The sequence below is a fragment of the Barbus barbus genome (assembly GCF_936440315.1).
Source record: "Barbus barbus genome assembly, chromosome: 1".
NCBI lineage: Eukaryota > Metazoa > Chordata > Actinopteri > Cypriniformes > Cyprinidae > Barbus > Barbus barbus.
Genome location: NC_136729.1, coordinates 17,981,999 through 18,001,940, shown reverse-complemented (window position 1 = coordinate 18,001,940; position 19,942 = coordinate 17,981,999). Strand labels below are relative to the sequence as shown.

General features: G+C 37.1%; 2 protein-coding genes and 1 pseudogene across 3 annotated transcripts in view; 1 reads left to right on the top strand and 2 right to left on the bottom strand.

Moving 5' to 3' along the window:
- Positions 1-1,180: 1,180 nt before the first annotated feature.
- On the bottom strand, positions 1,181-2,919 carry LOC306870005 (methylmalonyl-CoA epimerase, mitochondrial-like; annotated as a pseudogene). The gene is made up of 3 exons: positions 2,892-2,919; positions 2,338-2,679; positions 1,181-1,378 (listed from the first exon to the last, which is right to left on the bottom strand). The product of its transcript is annotated as a methylmalonyl-CoA epimerase, mitochondrial-like (transcript).
- Positions 2,920-3,130: 211 nt separating this feature from the next.
- LOC306881708 (U3 small nucleolar ribonucleoprotein MPP10-like) lies at positions 3,131-8,165 on the top strand. Its single transcript, XM_079435933.1, has 11 exons — positions 3,131-3,281; positions 3,592-4,264; positions 4,498-4,637; positions 4,733-4,895; positions 5,044-5,185; positions 5,276-5,343; positions 5,575-5,712; positions 6,462-6,572; positions 6,791-6,898; positions 7,058-7,288; positions 7,396-8,165. Exons 1-11 carry the CDS (start codon positions 3,199-3,201, stop codon positions 7,543-7,545), a joined length of 2,007 nt encoding a protein of 668 aa, XP_079292059.1. The 5' UTR covers positions 3,131-3,198; the 3' UTR covers positions 7,546-8,165.
- A 2,125-nt stretch (positions 8,166-10,290) lies between these two features.
- LOC306845110 (myotubularin-related protein 10-like) overlaps positions 10,291-19,942 on the bottom strand; it is a 28,763-nt gene continuing 19,111 nt past the window's right edge. The window contains exons 6-16 of the mRNA XM_079377698.1: positions 18,170-18,263; positions 17,209-17,356; positions 17,037-17,124; positions 16,666-16,754; positions 16,237-16,367; positions 15,450-15,519; positions 15,170-15,240; positions 14,578-14,750; positions 14,291-14,461; positions 13,358-13,546; positions 10,291-12,649 (exon numbers count right to left, since the gene is read on the bottom strand). Of these exons, the coding sequence (XP_079233824.1) occupies positions 12,047-12,649; positions 13,358-13,546; positions 14,291-14,461; positions 14,578-14,750; positions 15,170-15,240; positions 15,450-15,519; positions 16,237-16,367; positions 16,666-16,754; positions 17,037-17,124; positions 17,209-17,356; positions 18,170-18,263 (1,827 nt within the window). The 3' untranslated portion in view covers positions 10,291-12,046. The remainder of the gene's footprint in view (positions 12,650-13,357; positions 13,547-14,290; positions 14,462-14,577; positions 14,751-15,169; positions 15,241-15,449; positions 15,520-16,236; positions 16,368-16,665; positions 16,755-17,036; positions 17,125-17,208; positions 17,357-18,169; positions 18,264-19,942) is intronic.

The following is a 19,942-nucleotide window of genomic DNA, read 5'->3' as shown; positions in this document are numbered from 1 at the left end:
CCAATGCCCCAGATAAAACTGGACATGTGGCTTGAATACGTGCAATTAGGATGAGATGCCTTTGGGATACTGAAAACAATTATCATGCAGGCAGCTAGTCTTGCTTCACGATTAATCCAGGCAGATGTTTTCACATTATGATTTCTACAAAAAGACAAGCAAATGCAAGCTCCTACAGAATGTCATTAGGAAGCATGATTTGCTCTGAAGATATCCTTTCCCCTGAAAACATTTAAACTAGCATCAGATTTCTGTGGTGCTTATTTTCTTCATGCTTGATTCAGAGCAACATGCTTTATTAATAAGTTATTTTTCACTACTGTGCATAAAAGCCTAAATGTAGCATGGGCAGAATGGGAAGTCATTCAAAAGGCATTTTTTGACAGGCAGAGTGTGAATTTTTCTGGAAAGATTTCTGTTGCCTTTCAGACTGCCAAATAAATTGAAACGTAAAAAACAGGCAGAAAAGACCTTTTTATTCTAATGGTGCTGAAGCAGGAAAATTCAAACAAGACCTTGGGGACCACACAGTGAGAAAGCCCACAAACACCAGTTCCTAATCTCACTCCTCTAGTTATCTCTCTCTAAAAAAGGAAAAAAGAAAAAAAGCAGTTAAGGCATAAGAACAAAAACAGCTTTCTAATTGGTGGAGGGTTGACTACAGTGGAGAGATCGGTATGAGCCAACCTGTCTCCCAAATACATGGTTGTCAGCCAAAAAAAAAGCTTCAATCTGTTCCACTGAGAGCCAGATGAGAGGCTTGCGAGGATTTCAATTCACATTCATAAACATATCTAACATTTTATCATAGCATTTAAAACATGCATTTAATTGAGCTTATTTTGGCTTCTGTTGTTGTAATCATCATTTAGAAAAACAAGAAAAATACCTAGTGTACCCCACAAATATTAATACGAAAAGAATTAAACAAGATTTACAAACTTTGTACACATTTTGAATGTGTGAGTTTGTAAAGGGTCAAAAGATCAAACTAACTTAAATTAATCATTTATTAAGTCACTAAAGAAAATCTTTACTTCAGAAAAAAGGCCAAGAATCTATTTAATGGAACAAGTGGAATCGTACAATCCTTCTTGCAATGATCACAATAGCTTAAGTGTCAAACATGAACAGCCTAATCATAGTGTCTCTGTTTACTAGATAATCTTGTGTGTGATAGCTAGGCTTGTTCGATCTCCACAAGAACCCCATCACAGTCTTTAGGGTGGAGGAACATCACAGGTTTGCCATGAGCTCCTATCCGTGGCTCTGGTGAGAGCAGTCTGATTTTCTTTTCCTTCAAATCAACTATTGCAGCACTGATATCATCCACCGGCAATTGAACAAGCAACACATAAATATGGACACTGACACTAAACTGTGAAACCAGCTCAATATTTAGTGTGAAGCCACACAAGAAATCTAGTTCATGAATTTTCATTATTTTATTTACTATTAATATTATTGTTATTATCCCATTTAATGTTATTTGTATATTGGAATATTGAAAAAGCAAGAATTAACAGAAAATAATAACTAATACTCTATCCTAGTATTTAATTTTTGGTAACAACTGAAAATGCAGGGGTCTTATTTTTATCAATTTACTTTTAAATATAAAAGGACAAAAAAACATTTAAGGAAAGGGGGGAAGTGATGTGTGGCCAAGTATGGTGACCCATACTCAGAATTTGTGCTCTGCATTTAACCCATCCGAGTGTACACACAGTAGTGAACATACACCCGGAGCAGTGGGCAGCCAATGTTGTAGCACCCGGGGCATTTGGGGTTTGGTGCCTTGCTCAAGGGTCTCACCTCAGTTGTGGTATTGAAGGTGGACAGAGTGCTGGTTATTCACTCCCCCACCTACAATCCCTGATACTCGAACCCACAACCTTTAGTTTACAAGTCCGACTCTCTATCCATTCGGCCACGACTTCCTAACTTTAACCAAATTTTCTTAATAAATATTGTGATATGACACCTATGTGATTTTTATACAGTTTTATGTTTGTTATGCAACTTTTGTTTGTCTGTACATGTGTACAAGAAGCCAAAGACAAATTTGAGTATTAAAAGAGGAGTATTACATTACCCATTGGTTCTCAAGTCATGTTTACTATTCTCCTCAATAGCTTTTTTATTTACTTATTTAAAAAAAAAATTGTTTAATATAATAAGAAATGCAAAAAGCAGCACTGTCAAAATTACAGCAGAAATGCTATACATCTTAGCCAATATAGGGGCCCTTTGAATATTATGTTGGACAATAGGGGGCCTTCAGTTAAAAAAGGTTGAGAACTATTTAGCACTGATCTAACCTAATCTTATCTTTACCTCGATACAGATATGATGCATCCCTCCAGCTTTGTTCTTCTGCAGGAATCCTGCAATAGGGCTTTTCTCTCCCAAAGGGTGCAGAAGCTCTATTTGGTGTTTCCCAGTTCTACAAACACAGTGTACACCCCGTGCTCAGGGAGAGGCACGCGCTTACTTGAGCCCCCAGCACATCACGATACAGGGCTGTGGCTTTCTCGAAGTCTGGCACTGCAATAGCCACATGATTCAGTCTGCCTAACTTCCATAATGACTGAGGGACACCTTGACTGACGGGTACAGTCAGAGACACTGCCCTCGCTGAGGGTAAAGTGTGCCACGCACACCTCGAGAGACCTGTAACTACAAGAGACATGAGGCTGCAGCATGGACGCATTAAATATTGAACAAAATTAATCTATGGTGGATTTTATTCACAACAGCTGTCAAAGAGTAAGATACAGACAAGTGCAACATGTGCAGTTAGAATAAAAGCAGCTCTAAATATTGCAAACATTTAAAGGAAAAACATAGAGACACTAAAACAATATCGATATAACGTTACTACAGTTTACCTGCAACCTTCAGTAAAGAGGAAGCCATCTTTGCGGTCATCGCAAGCAAGCAAGCATAACTTTATTTAATCAGCGCGAACCACGTGTTCAGTTATGGTAAGAGATGCATAATTTACCCATATAAAAAATCATAATATTTACATTTTTAAAACAGAATTATGGTACACTAAAAACCAGTAAATCGCAATATTAAGAAACAGTGTGGTTATATGGAACCTTCTATGTGGAACGCAACACAGTGCATGTTGTTTCCGGGGGTTGTATTTACTAAGCGTGACGTTACACAGAGACCCATGTGAGTGCAGCGATGGCGACCGGGGAAGGCAGCACGTTTGAGAGCTGCTTACAGTTACTAAACAGCGACACAGCACATCCGGAGTTATTTCTCAGGTTAGATGCAAGTTAAATGTTTAAACTGTTTTTCTGAATGGCTTGTTAATTTAAGACAGAACGTTTTCTAACGTTAATCGAGCCGAAACGCGTATCGGGCCACACATGTGCAAAAGTCTCACGTTGTGGTTACTAGTTTAATATATATGACATGTACCATTCTCTCATGTTGATTTCTGTGGATGTTTTAAATATAGATTCTAAGTAAATATAATTAATGATAAATATATGCAAATAGTAATATACTATTACAAATAAGTGTGGTTAAAAATTGTAATGTTTCTCTTTTGTGTTTTTAATCTTTGTTCAGTGTCCAGGATGCTCTGGCAACAGACTTCAAATCTCTTACCAAGACTCTTTATGACCTGCATAAAGCCCATGAGCCTGCAGACTGCAAAGGAAGCCCACTGGAGCAGCTGGTCATCCAAAACTTTGATGAGGAGCAAATCTGGCAGGAGCTGGAGCTTCAGAACGATGCATTACTGACACATTTTGAGGAGGCAGTGGAACAAGCTGTCACAGATGACACTATAACATTTTTTGAAGATGCGGAGGAGGAGGAGGAGGAGGATGATGTTGATAATGGGGAAATTGCTTATAATTTAGAAGAAGAGCGTGCTGATGATGATGATAAGGACAAAGAGGAGAAAACTAAGCAGAGGTTGAAACCATCTGCTAGCAATGAGGACGATGACTTCTCCGGTGAAGACTCGGATTTGGACTTTGATGTAGATCAATTTGAGGAACAAACCAAGCAGAAACACTCAGCTGCCAAATTATCAAAGTCAAAACCTAATTGGACTCCATCAGAAGTAGACGACAGGTTTTTTAAACTGTCAGAAATGGAAGCCTTTTTGGATGACATGGATAGAAGAGAAGGAAATGAGAAAGAGCAGGACATAGACTACTTTCAGAATTTGCCATCGGATGATGACGAGGAACTAAGCTTTGATAAACCTGTAGCACTCACAAAACAGAAAAAGGTAATGGTGTAACAGACTTTTCCTGAGCCTTTTTGTTGTTGTTGTTGTTGTTGCATCACCTTTATGTAAAACTACAGGTCTAATATACAGATGCATGTAACAGGATCGTGTAAACCAGAAATATCAAAATCAAAAATGTATTTTGACTATTTTTATATTTCAATATTCATTATTTTGTATAAACACACATTCAAACTGACATCTCATGAAGCTCAATGTCTTTTGTTTTACAGAAGAAAAGCTCCAGAGATGTGAAATACAAAGATTTCTTTGCTCCAGTGGATGCAGAGCCTGAAGAGAAGGAACCAGCATCTAAAGATGATTATGAGGGAGAAGAAGATGAAATGAATGAGGAGGATTTTGATATGGAGGAGTAAGTCATGAGAATACCTGCTGTCCTGTTTTAACAGAATATAATGCTACAACATTTTCTTTCAGAGATCTAATGCATTTCACATCTTAATTTAGGGATGACACAGGTGATGGAGCAAGAAATGCTTTACGCAAGGTAACCTTTGACCTCCCTGATGATGACGGTGATGGGGAGGATGTGGAAGATATTCTAGGTGGAAAAGCCAAAAACGTGCCTAAACCTGAGTCCAAGTCATCCTTTGAAAAGAGACAGGAAAAGGTTTGTCTTTGTACTTGGTAATCTTTCTTTGTGATCTTTAACTGAAAAAAATGTATTTAATCAAAATCTGCGTATTTAATAAAAATTTTTTAATTAAAAAAAGTTTTAGTTGACAATACTAATCCTGATTTGATATGAATTTAATCAGATGACAAAAAAGATTGAAGAACTGGAGAACGCTGCATTGTCCGAGAAGCCGTGGCAGCTGACAGGAGAGGTGGGCGCTCAGACTCGACCAGAGAACAGCATGCTGGAAGAGGATGTGGCGTTTGACCAGGCCTCTAGGATGGGTGAGAACTTCATGCTGATCATCACAGCAAAAGACTTAATGCCTGAAGTCTTTATTGATTTCTTCATTACTTTGTTTCTCTTCTCAACAGCTCCAGCCATCACAGAAGAAACTACCTTACAGCTTGAGGACATTATCAAACAGAGAATCAAAGATAAGGTTTGTTCTATGTTTAATGTACATATTCTAAGTTGATGCCATCTTTGTTTTGAAGCGATAAAGGCAAGTGAAGTGACTTTAAATCATTTATTAATCCATTTTGTGCAAATTGTCCATTGAATTGAATACCACAGTTTACTTAGGAATGTTTTTATGAATGATTGTCAGCTTGTTTCATAAACATGACCCAGTGTACTTTTTTGTTGTATTATGGTTGTGGTTATGTCTCAGGTGTGGGATGATGTGGTAAGGAAGGAGAAGCCTAAAGAGGAGGTGTTTGAATATAAGAAGAGACTCACTTTGGACCACGAGAAGAGCAAACTGAGTCTGGCTGAGGTTTATGAGCAGGAGTTTATAAAACAGACACAGGTGAGTCCTGTCCATTGCTCTGTCTCGCTCATTTTTGTGTACAGTTATAAAAACATTTTAGGTTATAATTTGGATGAAGTCTAAAATTGTTTTACATATATAAAAATTCGAGTTGCACAACCATTCAAAAGTTTGGAGTGATTAAGAGCTTTTTTGAAAGAAGTCTCTTATATTTACCAAGGCTGCATTTATTTAATCTTAAAAAAAAAAAAAAAAAAAATTTATATATATATATATATATATATATATATATATATATATATATATATATTACATACACACATATATACACACACACACACATATATATATATATATATATATATATATATATATATATATATATATATATATATAATATTCATAAGAACTGTATTATATTTGATTAAAAATGTAATTTATTCCTATGATGGCAAAACTGACTTTTCAGCATCCATTACTCCAGGCTTCAGCATCACAGGATCCTTCAGAAATCATTCTAATATGCTGATTTGATGCTCAAGAAATTTCTTATCAATGTTGAAAAATAATGTGGAAAATATAATTTTTTTTAAGGATTCTTTGATGAACAACATTTATTTAAATTTGAAACCTTTTTTAATATTATTAATGGCTTTCCTGTCACTTTCTTTGATCAAATGAATACATCTTTGTGGAAGACGTATTCATTTCTTTAAAAAAAAAAAAGTCTTACTGACCCTAAACTTTTATATCGTATTATATTATATTATATTTTTTGTGGGCTTCAGGAAAAGAAGGAAGAGGAAGAGAACCCAGCACATGTAGAAATCCAGAAACTCATGGACACACTCTTCCTTAAACTGGATGCGCTATCAAACTTCCACTTCACACCAAAACCAGTGAGTAAACTTTTCCTTATGGATTGAGCCAGCTATAGTGTATTCCTGCATGCATGACTTGAAAAACAAACAAAACTGATTTCCAGCTCTGTACCTATAGAAATGTTAAAAAAACTTTCAATTTAGCTGTTCATTGAAACAGCTGATGTAAATCTGTAAACATTGAGTTATATTGGCCTAAACATGTCAAATGGATTCCTGCTCTTCTCTCTGTTTAGCATATTCCTGAGGTGAAAGTGGTTTCCAACTTGCCTTCTATAACTATGGAGGAAGTGGCTCCAGTCAACGCCAGCGACGCCACACTTCTGGCTCCAGAGGAGGTTAAGGTTTGTGTGGCCTGCTCACATCAATTCAAGTTTATCAGAAAACCTCACTTTAAAGTGTTTAGGGAAGAGTTTGCTTTGTAGTTTCTGAGTGAAACATTTACACAAGTTAGATCTCAGAATCTTTATGAGCGGTCAATGCATTTTATTTCCTTCTCTCAGGAGAAGAATAAGGCAGGAGACATACTCGGAGACACAGAGAAAACTACTACAGATAAGAAACGAGAGAGACGCAAGAAGAAGAAACTGAAGCATCTGAAGATTCAAGAGCGGGAGAAGAGACAGAATGTCAAAGAGGCGATGAAAGGAGGAGACCAGAAGAAGAAGAGTAAAGCTGAGGTTGAACAGACTCTCAAGAAACTTACTAAAGGAGGAAAAGCCAAAATACTCACGGTCAGTAACTAAGTCAAATGCAGCATTATTGAATACAATTAAATGATTGGTTTTGTTTAGGTGTATAACTTTTTTTGGTGTTTTTTTCCTCCTGCACCTTCTGACAGAATGATGGCATGGATAAGGCCCTGCGTTCCTCTCAAGCTTTCTTCTCCCAGTTACAAGACCAAGTCAAAGGCCAAATCAAGGGCTCAAAGGACCAGACAGCAAAGAAGAAGAAACAAAAAGAGATTTCTGTTTCCAAGCTCAAGTTGTAACGTTTACTTGTGTCAAAGGCAATATGTACAGTTATTAGTTTTGAGAAATCTAATCGTTGTATCCTGTCATTTAATAAATTACAGATTTCTTTTTCCTGTACATTTGAGTCTTGGAGTTTTATCTGTATATTTTTGGACTATAATAATTAAACAACCTCACTATACATATATATATTGCTTGTGAACAGATAGAAAGCTATTTACAGATCACCTTACAGAGAACTTGGATTGATATGTTATTAAATCAGTCTTTCATTAAAATCACCAGTACACAGTATCCTGTCAATATAGTAACCATAAAAACTTCATTTAAACAGTGAAGTCAGACATTGACATTTTAATTTTCTTGCATTAGATGCAAAATATCAAAACAAGGGGCATTTGGCACTGGTAGAGCCATTTCTTTAGATTTTAACTCTTTTCATGGATGTATGAAGTCAGTTCCTGTAATATTAACAAATGAACATGTTCCACAATGTTTAACAACCAGAAACTGTCCAAAACTACTACTTTATATATTACAGTGCCCTCCATAAGTATTGGAACAGTAAAGACAAAATTGCTCTGTTGGCTGTGGAGTCAAGACATTTGCAAATATGATTAAAAGATGAATATGAGACAAAACTACAGAATGTCACATTTTATTATTAGCCGTTTCAACACATGTTTTACCAAATAAAAAGAACAGCACTTTTAGAGTTCATCCCACTCATTGATGTGAGCATAAGTATTGAGACAGTTGAACATAAGGCAGATATAAAAGATTAAAAGCTATTATTTAGTTGCAGATCCCTTGCGCACAATCACAGCAGTGAGTCTGTGACCCATAGACATCACCAGACTCTTGGTCTCATTCTTTGAAATACTTTTCCCAGCCTTTAATGCAGCCAATTCCAATTGTTGCTTGTTTTGGGGAGTTTCTGTCTTTACTCTCCTCTCCAGCTGGTGAAATTCATGTTCAATCGGATTTAAATCTGGATATTGACTTGAGCAATCTAAGACTTTCCATTTCTTTGCCGTTATAAATTCCTTGACTGAACTGGCAGGGTGTTTTGGGTCATTGCCCTGATGCAATATGAAGCACTTCCCAATGAATCTGATGCCATTTTTTTGAATATTGGTAGGCAAGATGGTTTTGTACCCTTCCAAATTCATTCTGCTACTGTCATCATACATTAAGTCATCAGTAAAGTTGAGAGGGCCTGTTCTAGAGGCAGCCATGCATGCCCATGCCATGACACCACCTCCACCATGCTTTACAGATGAGGCTGTGTATGCTTGGGATTATTTGTAGTTCCCTTTTTTTTCTCCATATTTTTGCCTTCCCATCACTTAGATAAAGGTTCATCTTTGTCTCATCGGTCCATAAACAAAGTTCCAAAACTCTTCTGGCTCACCTTTGTGCTTTTTTGCAAACTCTAATCTTGCCTTTCTATTTTTGGTGCTGGTCAGAGGTTTGCATCTTGCTGTGTAGCATCTGTAATTCTGTGTCAAAGTCTCCTGAGGACAGTAGATTGTCAGAGCATCACCCCAGCTTTCTGGAAGTTGTTGGAGATTTTACAGACATGTCTTTTAAGATTAATTTTCACAGATTTTATGATTTGTCTGTCATCAACTACTGTTGTTTTCTCAGCCGATCAGGTCATTGTTGGTTGCTGGTGTCGCTGGTGGTTTCCAAACTCTTGATTTCTCCATGCGCTTTGTTTTTGCTAGAGCTCTAACTGACTTCCTCTTTTCTTTTAGCATCCAAATTGCTTGCTTTTCTCTCAAAGTCAGCTCCCTCATCTTCATCCTGGTTTGTGTGTGTCATCATCGAATGCAAGATTCAGAATACAGAAGTAATGGATATAACTGATACGACACATTCCCTGCTTTTAATATCTGAATAATTAATGCAACAGGACACAGCTGATCACTTAGAAAGATCTGTGAGGCAACTGTTCCAATACTTCTGCTCACATCAGATAGAGGGATGAAACTCTAAAAGTGCTGAACTTCTTAGCTGGTAAAACATCTGTGTTGAATCACCCAATAATAAAATGTGACATTCTGTAGTTTTGTCTGATATTCATCTTTTAATCATATTTGTAAATGTCTTGACTCCACAGCCAACAGAGCAATTTTGTCTTTACTGTTCCAATACTTTTGGAGGGCACTGTATATATACATATATCTTCATATATTAAAACCTAACAAGCATAATTTGGGGAATGTTAGGTCTTAAAACTAAAAAGTATGCCCGTGCTATATTTCTTTAAAATAATGTTAGGTCTTAAAACTAAAAAGTATGCCTGTGCTATATTTCTTTAAAATAAATGTTACTTGTTTTGAATTTAGGATACACAGTTTGTGATACATGATAAAGTTATTATTATTATTTAGTATTTTAATTATTTTATTTCTTGTGTATAAAATACATTTTGGGGCTGTTGTAACTTTCAATAAATGCATCCAATGAAAAAATATAAGTTATATATTCATTCATTGACATTTTATAATTTACTTTTGTTTACTCAGAGTTTACTTAATGAATAAATGTATACTCATATTCAGTTAGTCATAGCACTAAGTGGACAGAAGAGGGTATTACTGCTGACTTTAGTGCTCTGTAATGTTTCCTTTCTTTGGTTACAGCTAGTTTCTGCTGAACTTGTGTTCTGAGAATGGTAACCAATTCGATTAAAGAAAGCTTTTACTAATTTCTAAACTCATAAAATTACTAGAAAGAACAAAAAAGGCAGGTCTCCATTCAAAGGTGGCAATTCTTTTTATTTGCATGAAAATCTGAAGAGCCAAATTTTGCATATTGCCTCACAAGGTTCCCCCTGAGCTCACAAACAAAAACTAGAATTAAGAACCTTTATTGACTCTCTACACAGAGTCACAGCTGACCAACCAATGATATCTAAACAACTTCCACACCAAGCTTTGGAATTAGTCAGAGTTGTTCCAGTCACACACCAGAGGGAAAACTCCTGTGATGTGTTTTGTAGCTTTTTAATATCTGGGGGGTGGGAAGGAACAGGTACACTGCAATCAGGGCCCACAAACAAGGCACAGAGGATTGGTATAATTTCCCTGTTTTAGTTTCTTTGCATAACTGAATAAATATCAGTGCTGTTTGACAAATCAAACTGTGCTTTTAGAAAAAAACAAAAACAAACAGTTTTCATACTCATGACAGCATTAGTGGTAAACTACACACATACTGTGCATTACTTCAGATTAGTTAAAGGGTATCAAGAGAAAAGGGTAAGTACCAGTTTTAGGAAAAACAAGTAAAAGAATATAAATTGGAAGGAAAAAAATCAAAATCAAAATACAGTCCCCAACCATAATAAAAATCTATAATTAAAAAGGCTACATATCAAACCAAGACATCACTGTCACACTAGTAAATTAACTCCAAATGAAAGCAAAAGTTCACAGGTGCATTAGCACAACTTTCTAAAATGATAATGTCTAATCTGACACTCAGATGCTGTTTGAGACACTGACTGCAATGCAAGTCAAATCAACCAGCTGATTGGCTTGAGCAGCTGTCAGTCACCTTCAAACAGCCATGCTGTGCTATAGAAAGCTACGGGCCTCACAGACCGGAATCCAGCCAACCTGAGAGGCACCCATATGTGCAGAGTTATTGCCTGCTATAGGGGTTTACACTGATAAACCCTGTCAATTCCTATATCAAGTTTCACAATTTTGGTTATTGATTTTTATACAGCTAACTACGGTTAGACCTTACCAGAAGGTTTCAAGAAATCTTAAACTATTTTAGGATTAAAAGATAAAATATATGCACATTTTATACCATTGATTTAAGTTATAGTTCTACAAAAACACCATATAATAAAGTTGAATTTGTCACATCAATTAATGCATTAGGTATCAAGAACCAGGTTGATGTTATTGCTACATGTACTGTAATTTTAAGTTTGTATAAATGAATATTAGTAAATGCATTATGAATAAAGGATTATATTAAGAAATGCTTTTTGAGAATCAAATCAGCATATCAGAATGATTTCTAAAGGATCACGTGACACTGATGACTGGAGTAATGACTGCTGAAAATTCACCTCTGCTGTCATAAGAGTAAACATTAAAATAGAAAACTTACTGACCCAAAACCTCTGAATGGTAGTAATGTATATTGACATGGAAATGTAATATTAGCTATAAAAACAGTTTATTGTTAGTTCATGATCCCTAATGCATTAACTAATGTTAACAAATTGAACCTTAATAAAAAGTGTTACCAGTTCTACTTCCTTTCCAACTAATGCCACAAGCTCCACACAAAAATCCACCAAACACAAGGAGTAAAGTCCACACAGGCAGTGTACAACCGTTCCAAACAATCCTAAATCAGAAAGATGTGCGATTGGAGCTTTATATTTAATCATGTGCAAAAACAAACCCTCACTGACTGACAACAGACTGAATAAAAATTGAGAGGACTGTTTGTGTGACCTCACAGTCCTATCCAAGCGCTCTGCCCTCAAATCGTCTCATTAGCCAGTGTCTCCGTAGAGAGCCAGATCTTGGCTCCGTTGAGGAACTTGCTAAGAGGAGTCCCCAGGATGCCAGGGCGACACAGGTTGCCCACAGGAGAGAAAGGGAACGAGGAGCTGAGGTACTCTGGAGGAGCAGGGTACTGGTGAGGAGTCAAAGTCACCTTAAAGTACATTTTGCTGTGCTCTGCGTGCAGGTTGTTAGGAGTAACCGCTGCGCCGTGGTACTGCCTCAACTGGTTCTGGAGCATTTCAATCTCGTCTCTGAGTACTGACAGCTTGTGGAAGGCAGTGATGGGGCCGCCCTGAGGAATCTGTGCCTCGGGAACCCAGCGCAGGAAGTAGAGCTTCCAGACAGAGAGGTGAGATGGGAGGATCTGGGGGAGCAGCAGGCCCTGTAGGTCGACAGGACGAGAGAAAAAGTCCCGAACGAAGCGTTCCGATGGGGTCTCCTGCTGCTCCCGTACCTGAGACAAATCAGAACGGAGACGCAGCACGAGGGAGTTCCGGCGTGCCAGGGTGTCGTTCAGTCCGAGCGAGCCGTTTCGCAAAGCGGAGGGCAGACCCCGCAGTGTGGAGCTGTAGTTTTTCTGAGGAAGAAGCCAACAATAAATAATAAATCTTTCAGGGCTCTGAATCGGTTCAAGGAAGGAAAACAAAAACCGTAAACGAACAAAACTTTGACAGCAACATAACCAGAAACAGAATTGAAAATTTGAAATGGCCATTAACCAGTTAACGTTATTATACGTACAGTATACTGATAACGTTATTTTATCGCTCCATTAGATATTTGAATTTTGCAGTTAACCAATCATGAATTTAAGTAGTACAGCCAAGGCAAATGTGACGGTGCATCCAACGAGTAAAATGCCCGCGCTTAGCTTTAAATTCATCATAGCTAAGTCGCAATTGCAGCCTACTGATGTTTTTTTTTTCTCTCAAAACCCAATTTTATACGAGTAGCATTTTTTTTTTAACAATGCAGCAAACATTTTTAAATATCTTGAAAAAAAATACTTTAAAGTCTTTAAAGCGTTTATACCAGATCAAGATGGGGTTTTTTTTCTTTTTGATTACATTAGTAACTAGTATTTTTTCTACTCAAACCGGTTTTGGAACAGTAATAATACTGAGGAACGCAGGAACAGAAACGTTAAAATACCGTTTCTGCTCAAGGTGAACCGATTTAATTTTTTTTTCATTTTTAAGCCCTGTTATCTTTTGCTGTTGACTGGTATTACCCAAGGAGACAACAAAGTCTACTGTATACAGACTAGCAGAGATAAAGTGCTCACCTTGCTGCGCCTGTGTGTGAATGTCTTTACTGTGCCGTTCTGCACACAGGTGGCGATCTTGCCCACATACAGGGGATTATTAAAGAGACTCTGGTCTTTAAGACTGAACTGTTGAGACCAGTCCCACACTGGAGGAAAGCGCAGAGCCTGGTCCTGCCCCAGATGAATACTCTTACTGCTTGCAAAATCCTGACGAGATGAGAGAGAAACAGGCAAACCGACATAGAAAGGGAGATGTAAAAATGAGTGACTTGATATGATATTACAATAACCTACAGTAAGATAGTGGCTATTCATGGCTTTGATAAAATAATGTGATTTGGGAGATATCTCTTTCAATATTTCTTTGTCTATAAACAGCCTACAATTAGGACTAATTAATTAAGCAAGAACTGATGACTGTTAATAATAATTAAGAAAAAAATGAATACATAAAAATATTTTAAATATACTGAAAAAGCACACTTCAGTTGTCACACTGAAGACTGGAGTAATGGCTGTTGAAAAATTCCACTTTGCTATCACAAGAATAATACTTAATACAGGAATAATTTCACAATAATCATTATATAATTATAATAATTTATTTGATTTTTTTGATCAAATAAATGCAGCCTTGGTGAGGATAAAAGCATAAAAACCGTCCCAAAACGTTTGAATGCTAGTGTATACATTGATATTTATGATTAAATATAAATTTTAATGTATACATTTATAATTATAATATATAACAACAAACATATATATTAATAATGATGCATATTTAATTAGTTAACTAAATAAACCAACAAGAATCTAGCCCTGCAGTGCTCTGCTATTTGATTTTAGGACTGTTCACACCAAGGATGATAACAATAACTATCAAGTTTTAATAATCATTAATATAACAACTAATTAAACAAACAAATTAAAAATAGTCAAAAAGCATCTAACCCTGCTGTGCTCTGCTCTTTGTCGGGGGCAGTTAAAGAGGAAGGTGCTGAAGACTGGGACCCACATACTGTCCCCCAACACTGTCAGGTACACCTCAGTGAACTCAAAGGCTGCTGGGTACTGATTCCACAGCTGCCACACACAGTCCAGGAACAGCAGGAACACAGGAGACTGCAGAAAGAAAAAATATGAACAAAAAAAAAACCTGAATCTTCACATATCAGAAAGAAGTGTATGCCTCAAATAAAACGAAGATACTGGAATCCAACTGTTATAATCTGTACAACCTCCTCTTTGTCGTTCTTCTTCAGATGGTTGCAGCGGTCGAGGAACCGGTGCCCGGCCATTACCCATTCCTTCTGGATCAGGCCCTGGAAGCCGTGAAGACTCCTGCAGTGAGGATCACACATCAACTGCACCAGACAGGAAATCACACAACTCAGATCCCGATCCTCTTTCTCTGTACACACACAAACATAAAGATCATTAATCACTTCACATACGATTTAGAAGATATTACATTTGATATATTAGATTTGTCTATAACAGACAACAGAACAATTAAAGGAATAGTTCACCCCAAAATAAAAATCTGCTGAAAATGATTTATTTTCATTTATTTATGTATTTGGGTGGGGGATGAGCTATTCCTTTAAAGGAATATGCCAGGTTTTTAATTTAACTTTTTTAATTTAACTGCAGCATTTGTGGCATGCTGATTACCACAGAAAATTATTTTCATGTGCTTGCACTTATAATGATACAAACACTCTAATAAATATAATCTAACATAATATACAACCTGGAATATTCTTTTAATATACAACAGGATGAAGCAAACATAAATGTGTATAACTTTATTTGTAAAGGGCTTTTTACCTAGGAGTATGACCGACACATGTCTGCTCTCCAGCATATAGACTACCTCTACTGCATGCCGCAGAAATGTCCTGTAAAAAAATGCATACCACACTGATCCTAAAAGTGTACTCAGCATCAACATCTACAGACAGATTTGCAGAGAACTAAATAAACACCTGAGAATGCACAAACAGAAACATGTGCCTGTTGCCAACATTTCTGGCACAAAGGAACTTCTGGCACAAGCTGAGACATCAAATATGCTGTTTGGTGACTACTGAGTGTTTCTCAATAATACCTGACATACTCCATCCATCTTGAGCTCTCTAAGGATGACAGCCACTTCTCTTCAGACTCCTCAAAGGAATCTACATATGCATATAAATACAGAGGCAAGCATAAGATGCATTAGAGCCAATGTCGTTTCCACCTGGTATTAAGATGCTTTTTAAATGTGACCACTTGTGCTCATCTAGACCCTCTTCACTTATTTTGTCACACTGTAGATTGTACGGGAGCGCCAAGTGCAGCACACAAATACGATTAAACAAATGAAGCCATCACTCTGCTTATAAGTGGGAAAATGCAGATTTTGATTGTAATATGGCACAATATATTGACACTATGAAAGCAATCCTCTGGAAATTGTCAAAAGCGGACAAGCTCAAAAGATTTTAGACCCTGTTTACACCTGTATTTAACATTGTCCACTTGTGACAGGATCGACAAAAATGCATCTTAATACAAGATGTAAAGAGTGTCAAAGTGGATAAGGCAATAAACAAACGATTTACCACGAGTCAGTTTACATAATTTGGATCATTTTACAGATTTTAGTTCTCAGAGTAAGAGGATCAAGTGTTTAAAAACTGTATTTGCAACTAACATGTTTTTAAAATGGCACCAGGAAGCACTGTGTGGGATTCTTGGAATAACCAAAAATATTCCTGGCCCTAACTGGAGCCCAGACTTAAGCTAATTAATTAACATGAATAAGTCTGGTAAGGATTTCCTTAAGGAGTTGAAGTCTTATTCAACCGAGTGTGTACCGCAATCATCCCTTTCTCCAGCGGGCAATTGATTACCTATAACACAAATCTGCCTCAGTTTCAGCAGAGCAGCCTGAATATCCTGGATGTTCGGGAGGTTTTTGTCCAAATCGGACTTGAAGACATCACTGCGGAGGGGGTGGCTCTTAGTGATGGCACTGGAAATCCTGCAGAAACACAGAGGATTTAACCACTGATTTCTGAAAACGACTGCCTGTATTGTTGGATCTGAGCAGATCTGGCAACCCTACTGAGTTTATGTTGCCAAATGATCTGAGATGAGCAAAGAAGCACAATCACAACATTTGATTAAATTTCTAAAAGCCATGAAATAATATTTGGGAGTACATTATCAGCTAAAGTGTATCTACTTTCTCACAACAGTATGATTACGGTTTAATTTTTCCTTAAAACAGTGGTCAAACTAAATCTCTTAATTAGCCTGTAATTCTCTCTTTTTCTTACCGCTGCTCCACCTTCCTCTGCTGCTGTGGGTCACTGATGTTAGACATGCGGACCAGAGCGCTCCCACTGGAGTGATTCCAGCACCACAACTACAAAGCAAAGTGCACACACATATATAAAAATACTCTACAAATGTCTAATCTTAGCCTACATATGTCGACACATATGGTTGACTCACAACTATTAAGTGCAAATCAATCTACCAAGTAAGACTATTAGCACTTAAATAAGACTGCAAAGTTTTTAACCAATACGACTGATGACTTTCTCTCAGAGTAAGAGCAAAACAGACTGGGGTAATAAAAGTGATTTGTAGATTTCCTCTCCTCTCACTCCAAAACCAATAATCCAGTCTGGTAAAAGGCGCTCACCGGGATGCGCTGGGAGTAAAAGCAGCAGGCGTATTGCTTCAGATCCTGATCTGCTAGAGATACCGGAACCACAAAGAACTCTGGGAGACTGCAAACAACAAAAAAGTAGTTAAATAGCAAAATTGCAAAACAGACCACAATTTACATGTAAACTCACAAATATAAAACTCACCTGGGCGAGATGAAATAGCCTTGATTTATGGTACACACCCTCCATTCGGAAGCACCAGTACGCTTGATCTCTCTGTCCCAGTCAGAGGAGCAGTCGAAGAGGGGCGTCTGCAGCCCCCCGCCAGGGTCAACACCGTTCACCTGCTCACCTGTACAAGCCACACATGTACATGCTCAAACAGCTGCGTAGGGATACCAACTCATGAGGCGTGAAAAATATGACTTTTTTTAACATAACATAACACATAACTTTTCTTTTTAATATTAGATTATAATAATACATATAATTAAAAAAAAACATGACAATGGACACATACTACTTAAAGCCTGGGGTCAGTAGGATTTTTTTCTAAAGAAATTAAAACACAAAAAAATGTGTTCTGTATTCGGCTTTCGGCCCAGTGTTTTATTTTGTTCGGCTTTGGCCAAGAATTTTCATTTCGGTGCATCTCTAATTAAAACGGTTATTTTAAAATGTAATAATATTTCACAATATTATTGTTTTTATTTTTTGATCAAATAAATGTAGCCCTGGTGAGAATGAGACTTGTACAAAAAAAAATAAATAAAAAAAAAAAGTACAAATCCCAAACCTTGAATGGTAGTAAAACAGCCCTCTTCAGATCTAGTTAAGTGACATATTTTACATCCATTTACATTGAAAGGCAGAATGCATTAGGTTTGCATTACTGGTGGCGTCACATGCTCCTCTGATCAGGATCAGGTTACATTCTGTCATGTCTTAAAACTACATGTTACAATGGAGCCCAATAATAGCAGCCATATAAATCTTATTATATGGCCCTGCTATTCATAACATAAGCACTTTGCATTCCCTGGAAAGTCTTCTCATGTCTTGACTTGCAGGGAAAACAATGTATGGATAGCTCAACTCAATTTGGCAGCTCTTGTGGAAACAGCACAAATAATTTGCTGTCATGGCTGCATGAGTATTTTCCAACCTGTTGATTCATGGTATCGCTTTCCGACGTATTCAAAGCCAAAGAGTAGCTGTGGGTCAGCAGGGTGGGAGTAATGAGCGATGGCCAGACAAACCTGTAAAAGCACATCATACATTCACATTATGACTAACACAAAATGACCTTCACTTATTCACTGCAATTTCCTCAGAAAACAGAACTGAAATGTCATTAAAATAAATTCCTCCTCCTTTCGTCTAACAATACAACTGTTGACATTTACTAACAAAATGTTTCCAGACCAATTTACCAAAACACTCCATTACAAATGAAACATGTACATCTCTAATCTTTTAAAAAGGGATTTGGAAGAGAAAATTAGCCTGTGCAGAAATAATCCATACGTAATAAATACTTCTGCCACAGGGCACTGGAAAACACCAAAGTGCTTGATTTAAATTCTTGGCACAAACTATTGCTAGTAAGGTCCCAGACTGGTTGATAAACATGGTGAAGTTGGGGAATTTTTCTTTCTGTTATCTGTTTTCCTGCAACACCTGTTGGTCAGTTTATTCATTCAGAAGAGCTTTTCTTGGCACAGCTGTTGGATCCAGGCATGGAAATATTCAACAGCACTGTCTGTGCACAGAGCTCAAGCTAGGCTGGACTTTCACCTTTACAGCACTAATAGCATTGCGGTGTCTTGCATATCTCACAGACGAGTCTTAAAATAACAAACATATTTTCTACATGACTGATGTCCCACTTGGGAATGAAAATTCTGTCATCATTCACTCACTCCCATGTTTTCATACAATTTCATTTTAAAGGTGTAGCTCACCTAAAAATTTAAATTCTTCCAAACCCATGAGACTTCATCTTCGAAACACAAATAAAGATATTTTGAATGAAACTTAAGCGATTTCTGTCCCTCCATTGTGTTTTGAACAAAAAGGGTTTGGAGGAATTTTCACTTTTGGGTGAACTATCCGCTTGTACAAAAAACAACAGTTGGAACAAAAACTCAAATAAGAGGTTGTTGACACATTTCTTTATATTTTACTGCACAAATTGTTTATTGTTTTACTATATACAAATATGCTAGATGTGTTAGACATGTTTGAACATTGAGCTTGTATTTTGCAGATCAATATTGTGTGAGACACGGCACTCTAAAAACATGGCATCCATGTTAAAAGAAGCTTTTCCACTTTTAATTTTTTTTTATTCCACTGCCCTGCATTTCAACTCAAACACATTCTGTGTGAATAGCCCTTAAATCGTGTGCTTCTCAAACAAAGAATTGAATGCTTATAGTGGTCAAAGGCCAAAAACATACTTTTGCCAGAAGTGTTTTCCAATGGAGATTGCTGTATGAAACTCTGAAGAAGAAAACCCTGCACTAGGGACAAAAGTGCTGGAAATGAACAATGACGACTGTACAGACTGATGACACATTAGGCATGTCTGTGAACTGAAAATTAGATCTGTAACTGTTGTTTTTTTCCATTTCTTTTTCCCAGGCGTCTTTGCATTAATTACACTCAGCAATTATCCTAGCCTACAGGAAAATGACACATTAAACTCGAGAAACACACAATGGAGTCCTGCCTTCACAATCCAAAAACAGTATTTGACATTTACTTCCGTTTTAGTCCAATCAGAGCTGAGATGCCTAAAAAACTACCCGTATCAGATTTCCTTAGGCTCCTATATAATACTAGCACCAGAATAAGCGGTGCGTGTTGCAACGGCTGTCAAGGAAACGCACTCTACTTGCCCTTCACGTAAGCTCCACAAGTTTAGCCGTCACTG

Coding starts and splice junctions, on each gene's coding strand:
- LOC306881708 (XM_079435933.1), top strand. CDS start 3,199: ATGGCGACCGGGGAAGGCAGCACGTTTGAGAGCTGCTTACAGTTACTA. Junction 5,186..5,275: donor TGACCAGGCCTCTAGGATGG/GTGAGAACTTCA, acceptor TCTTCTCAACAG/CTCCAGCCATCACAGAAGAA. Junction 5,713..6,461: donor AGTTTATAAAACAGACACAG/GTGAGTCCTGTC, acceptor TGTGGGCTTCAG/GAAAAGAAGGAAGAGGAAGA.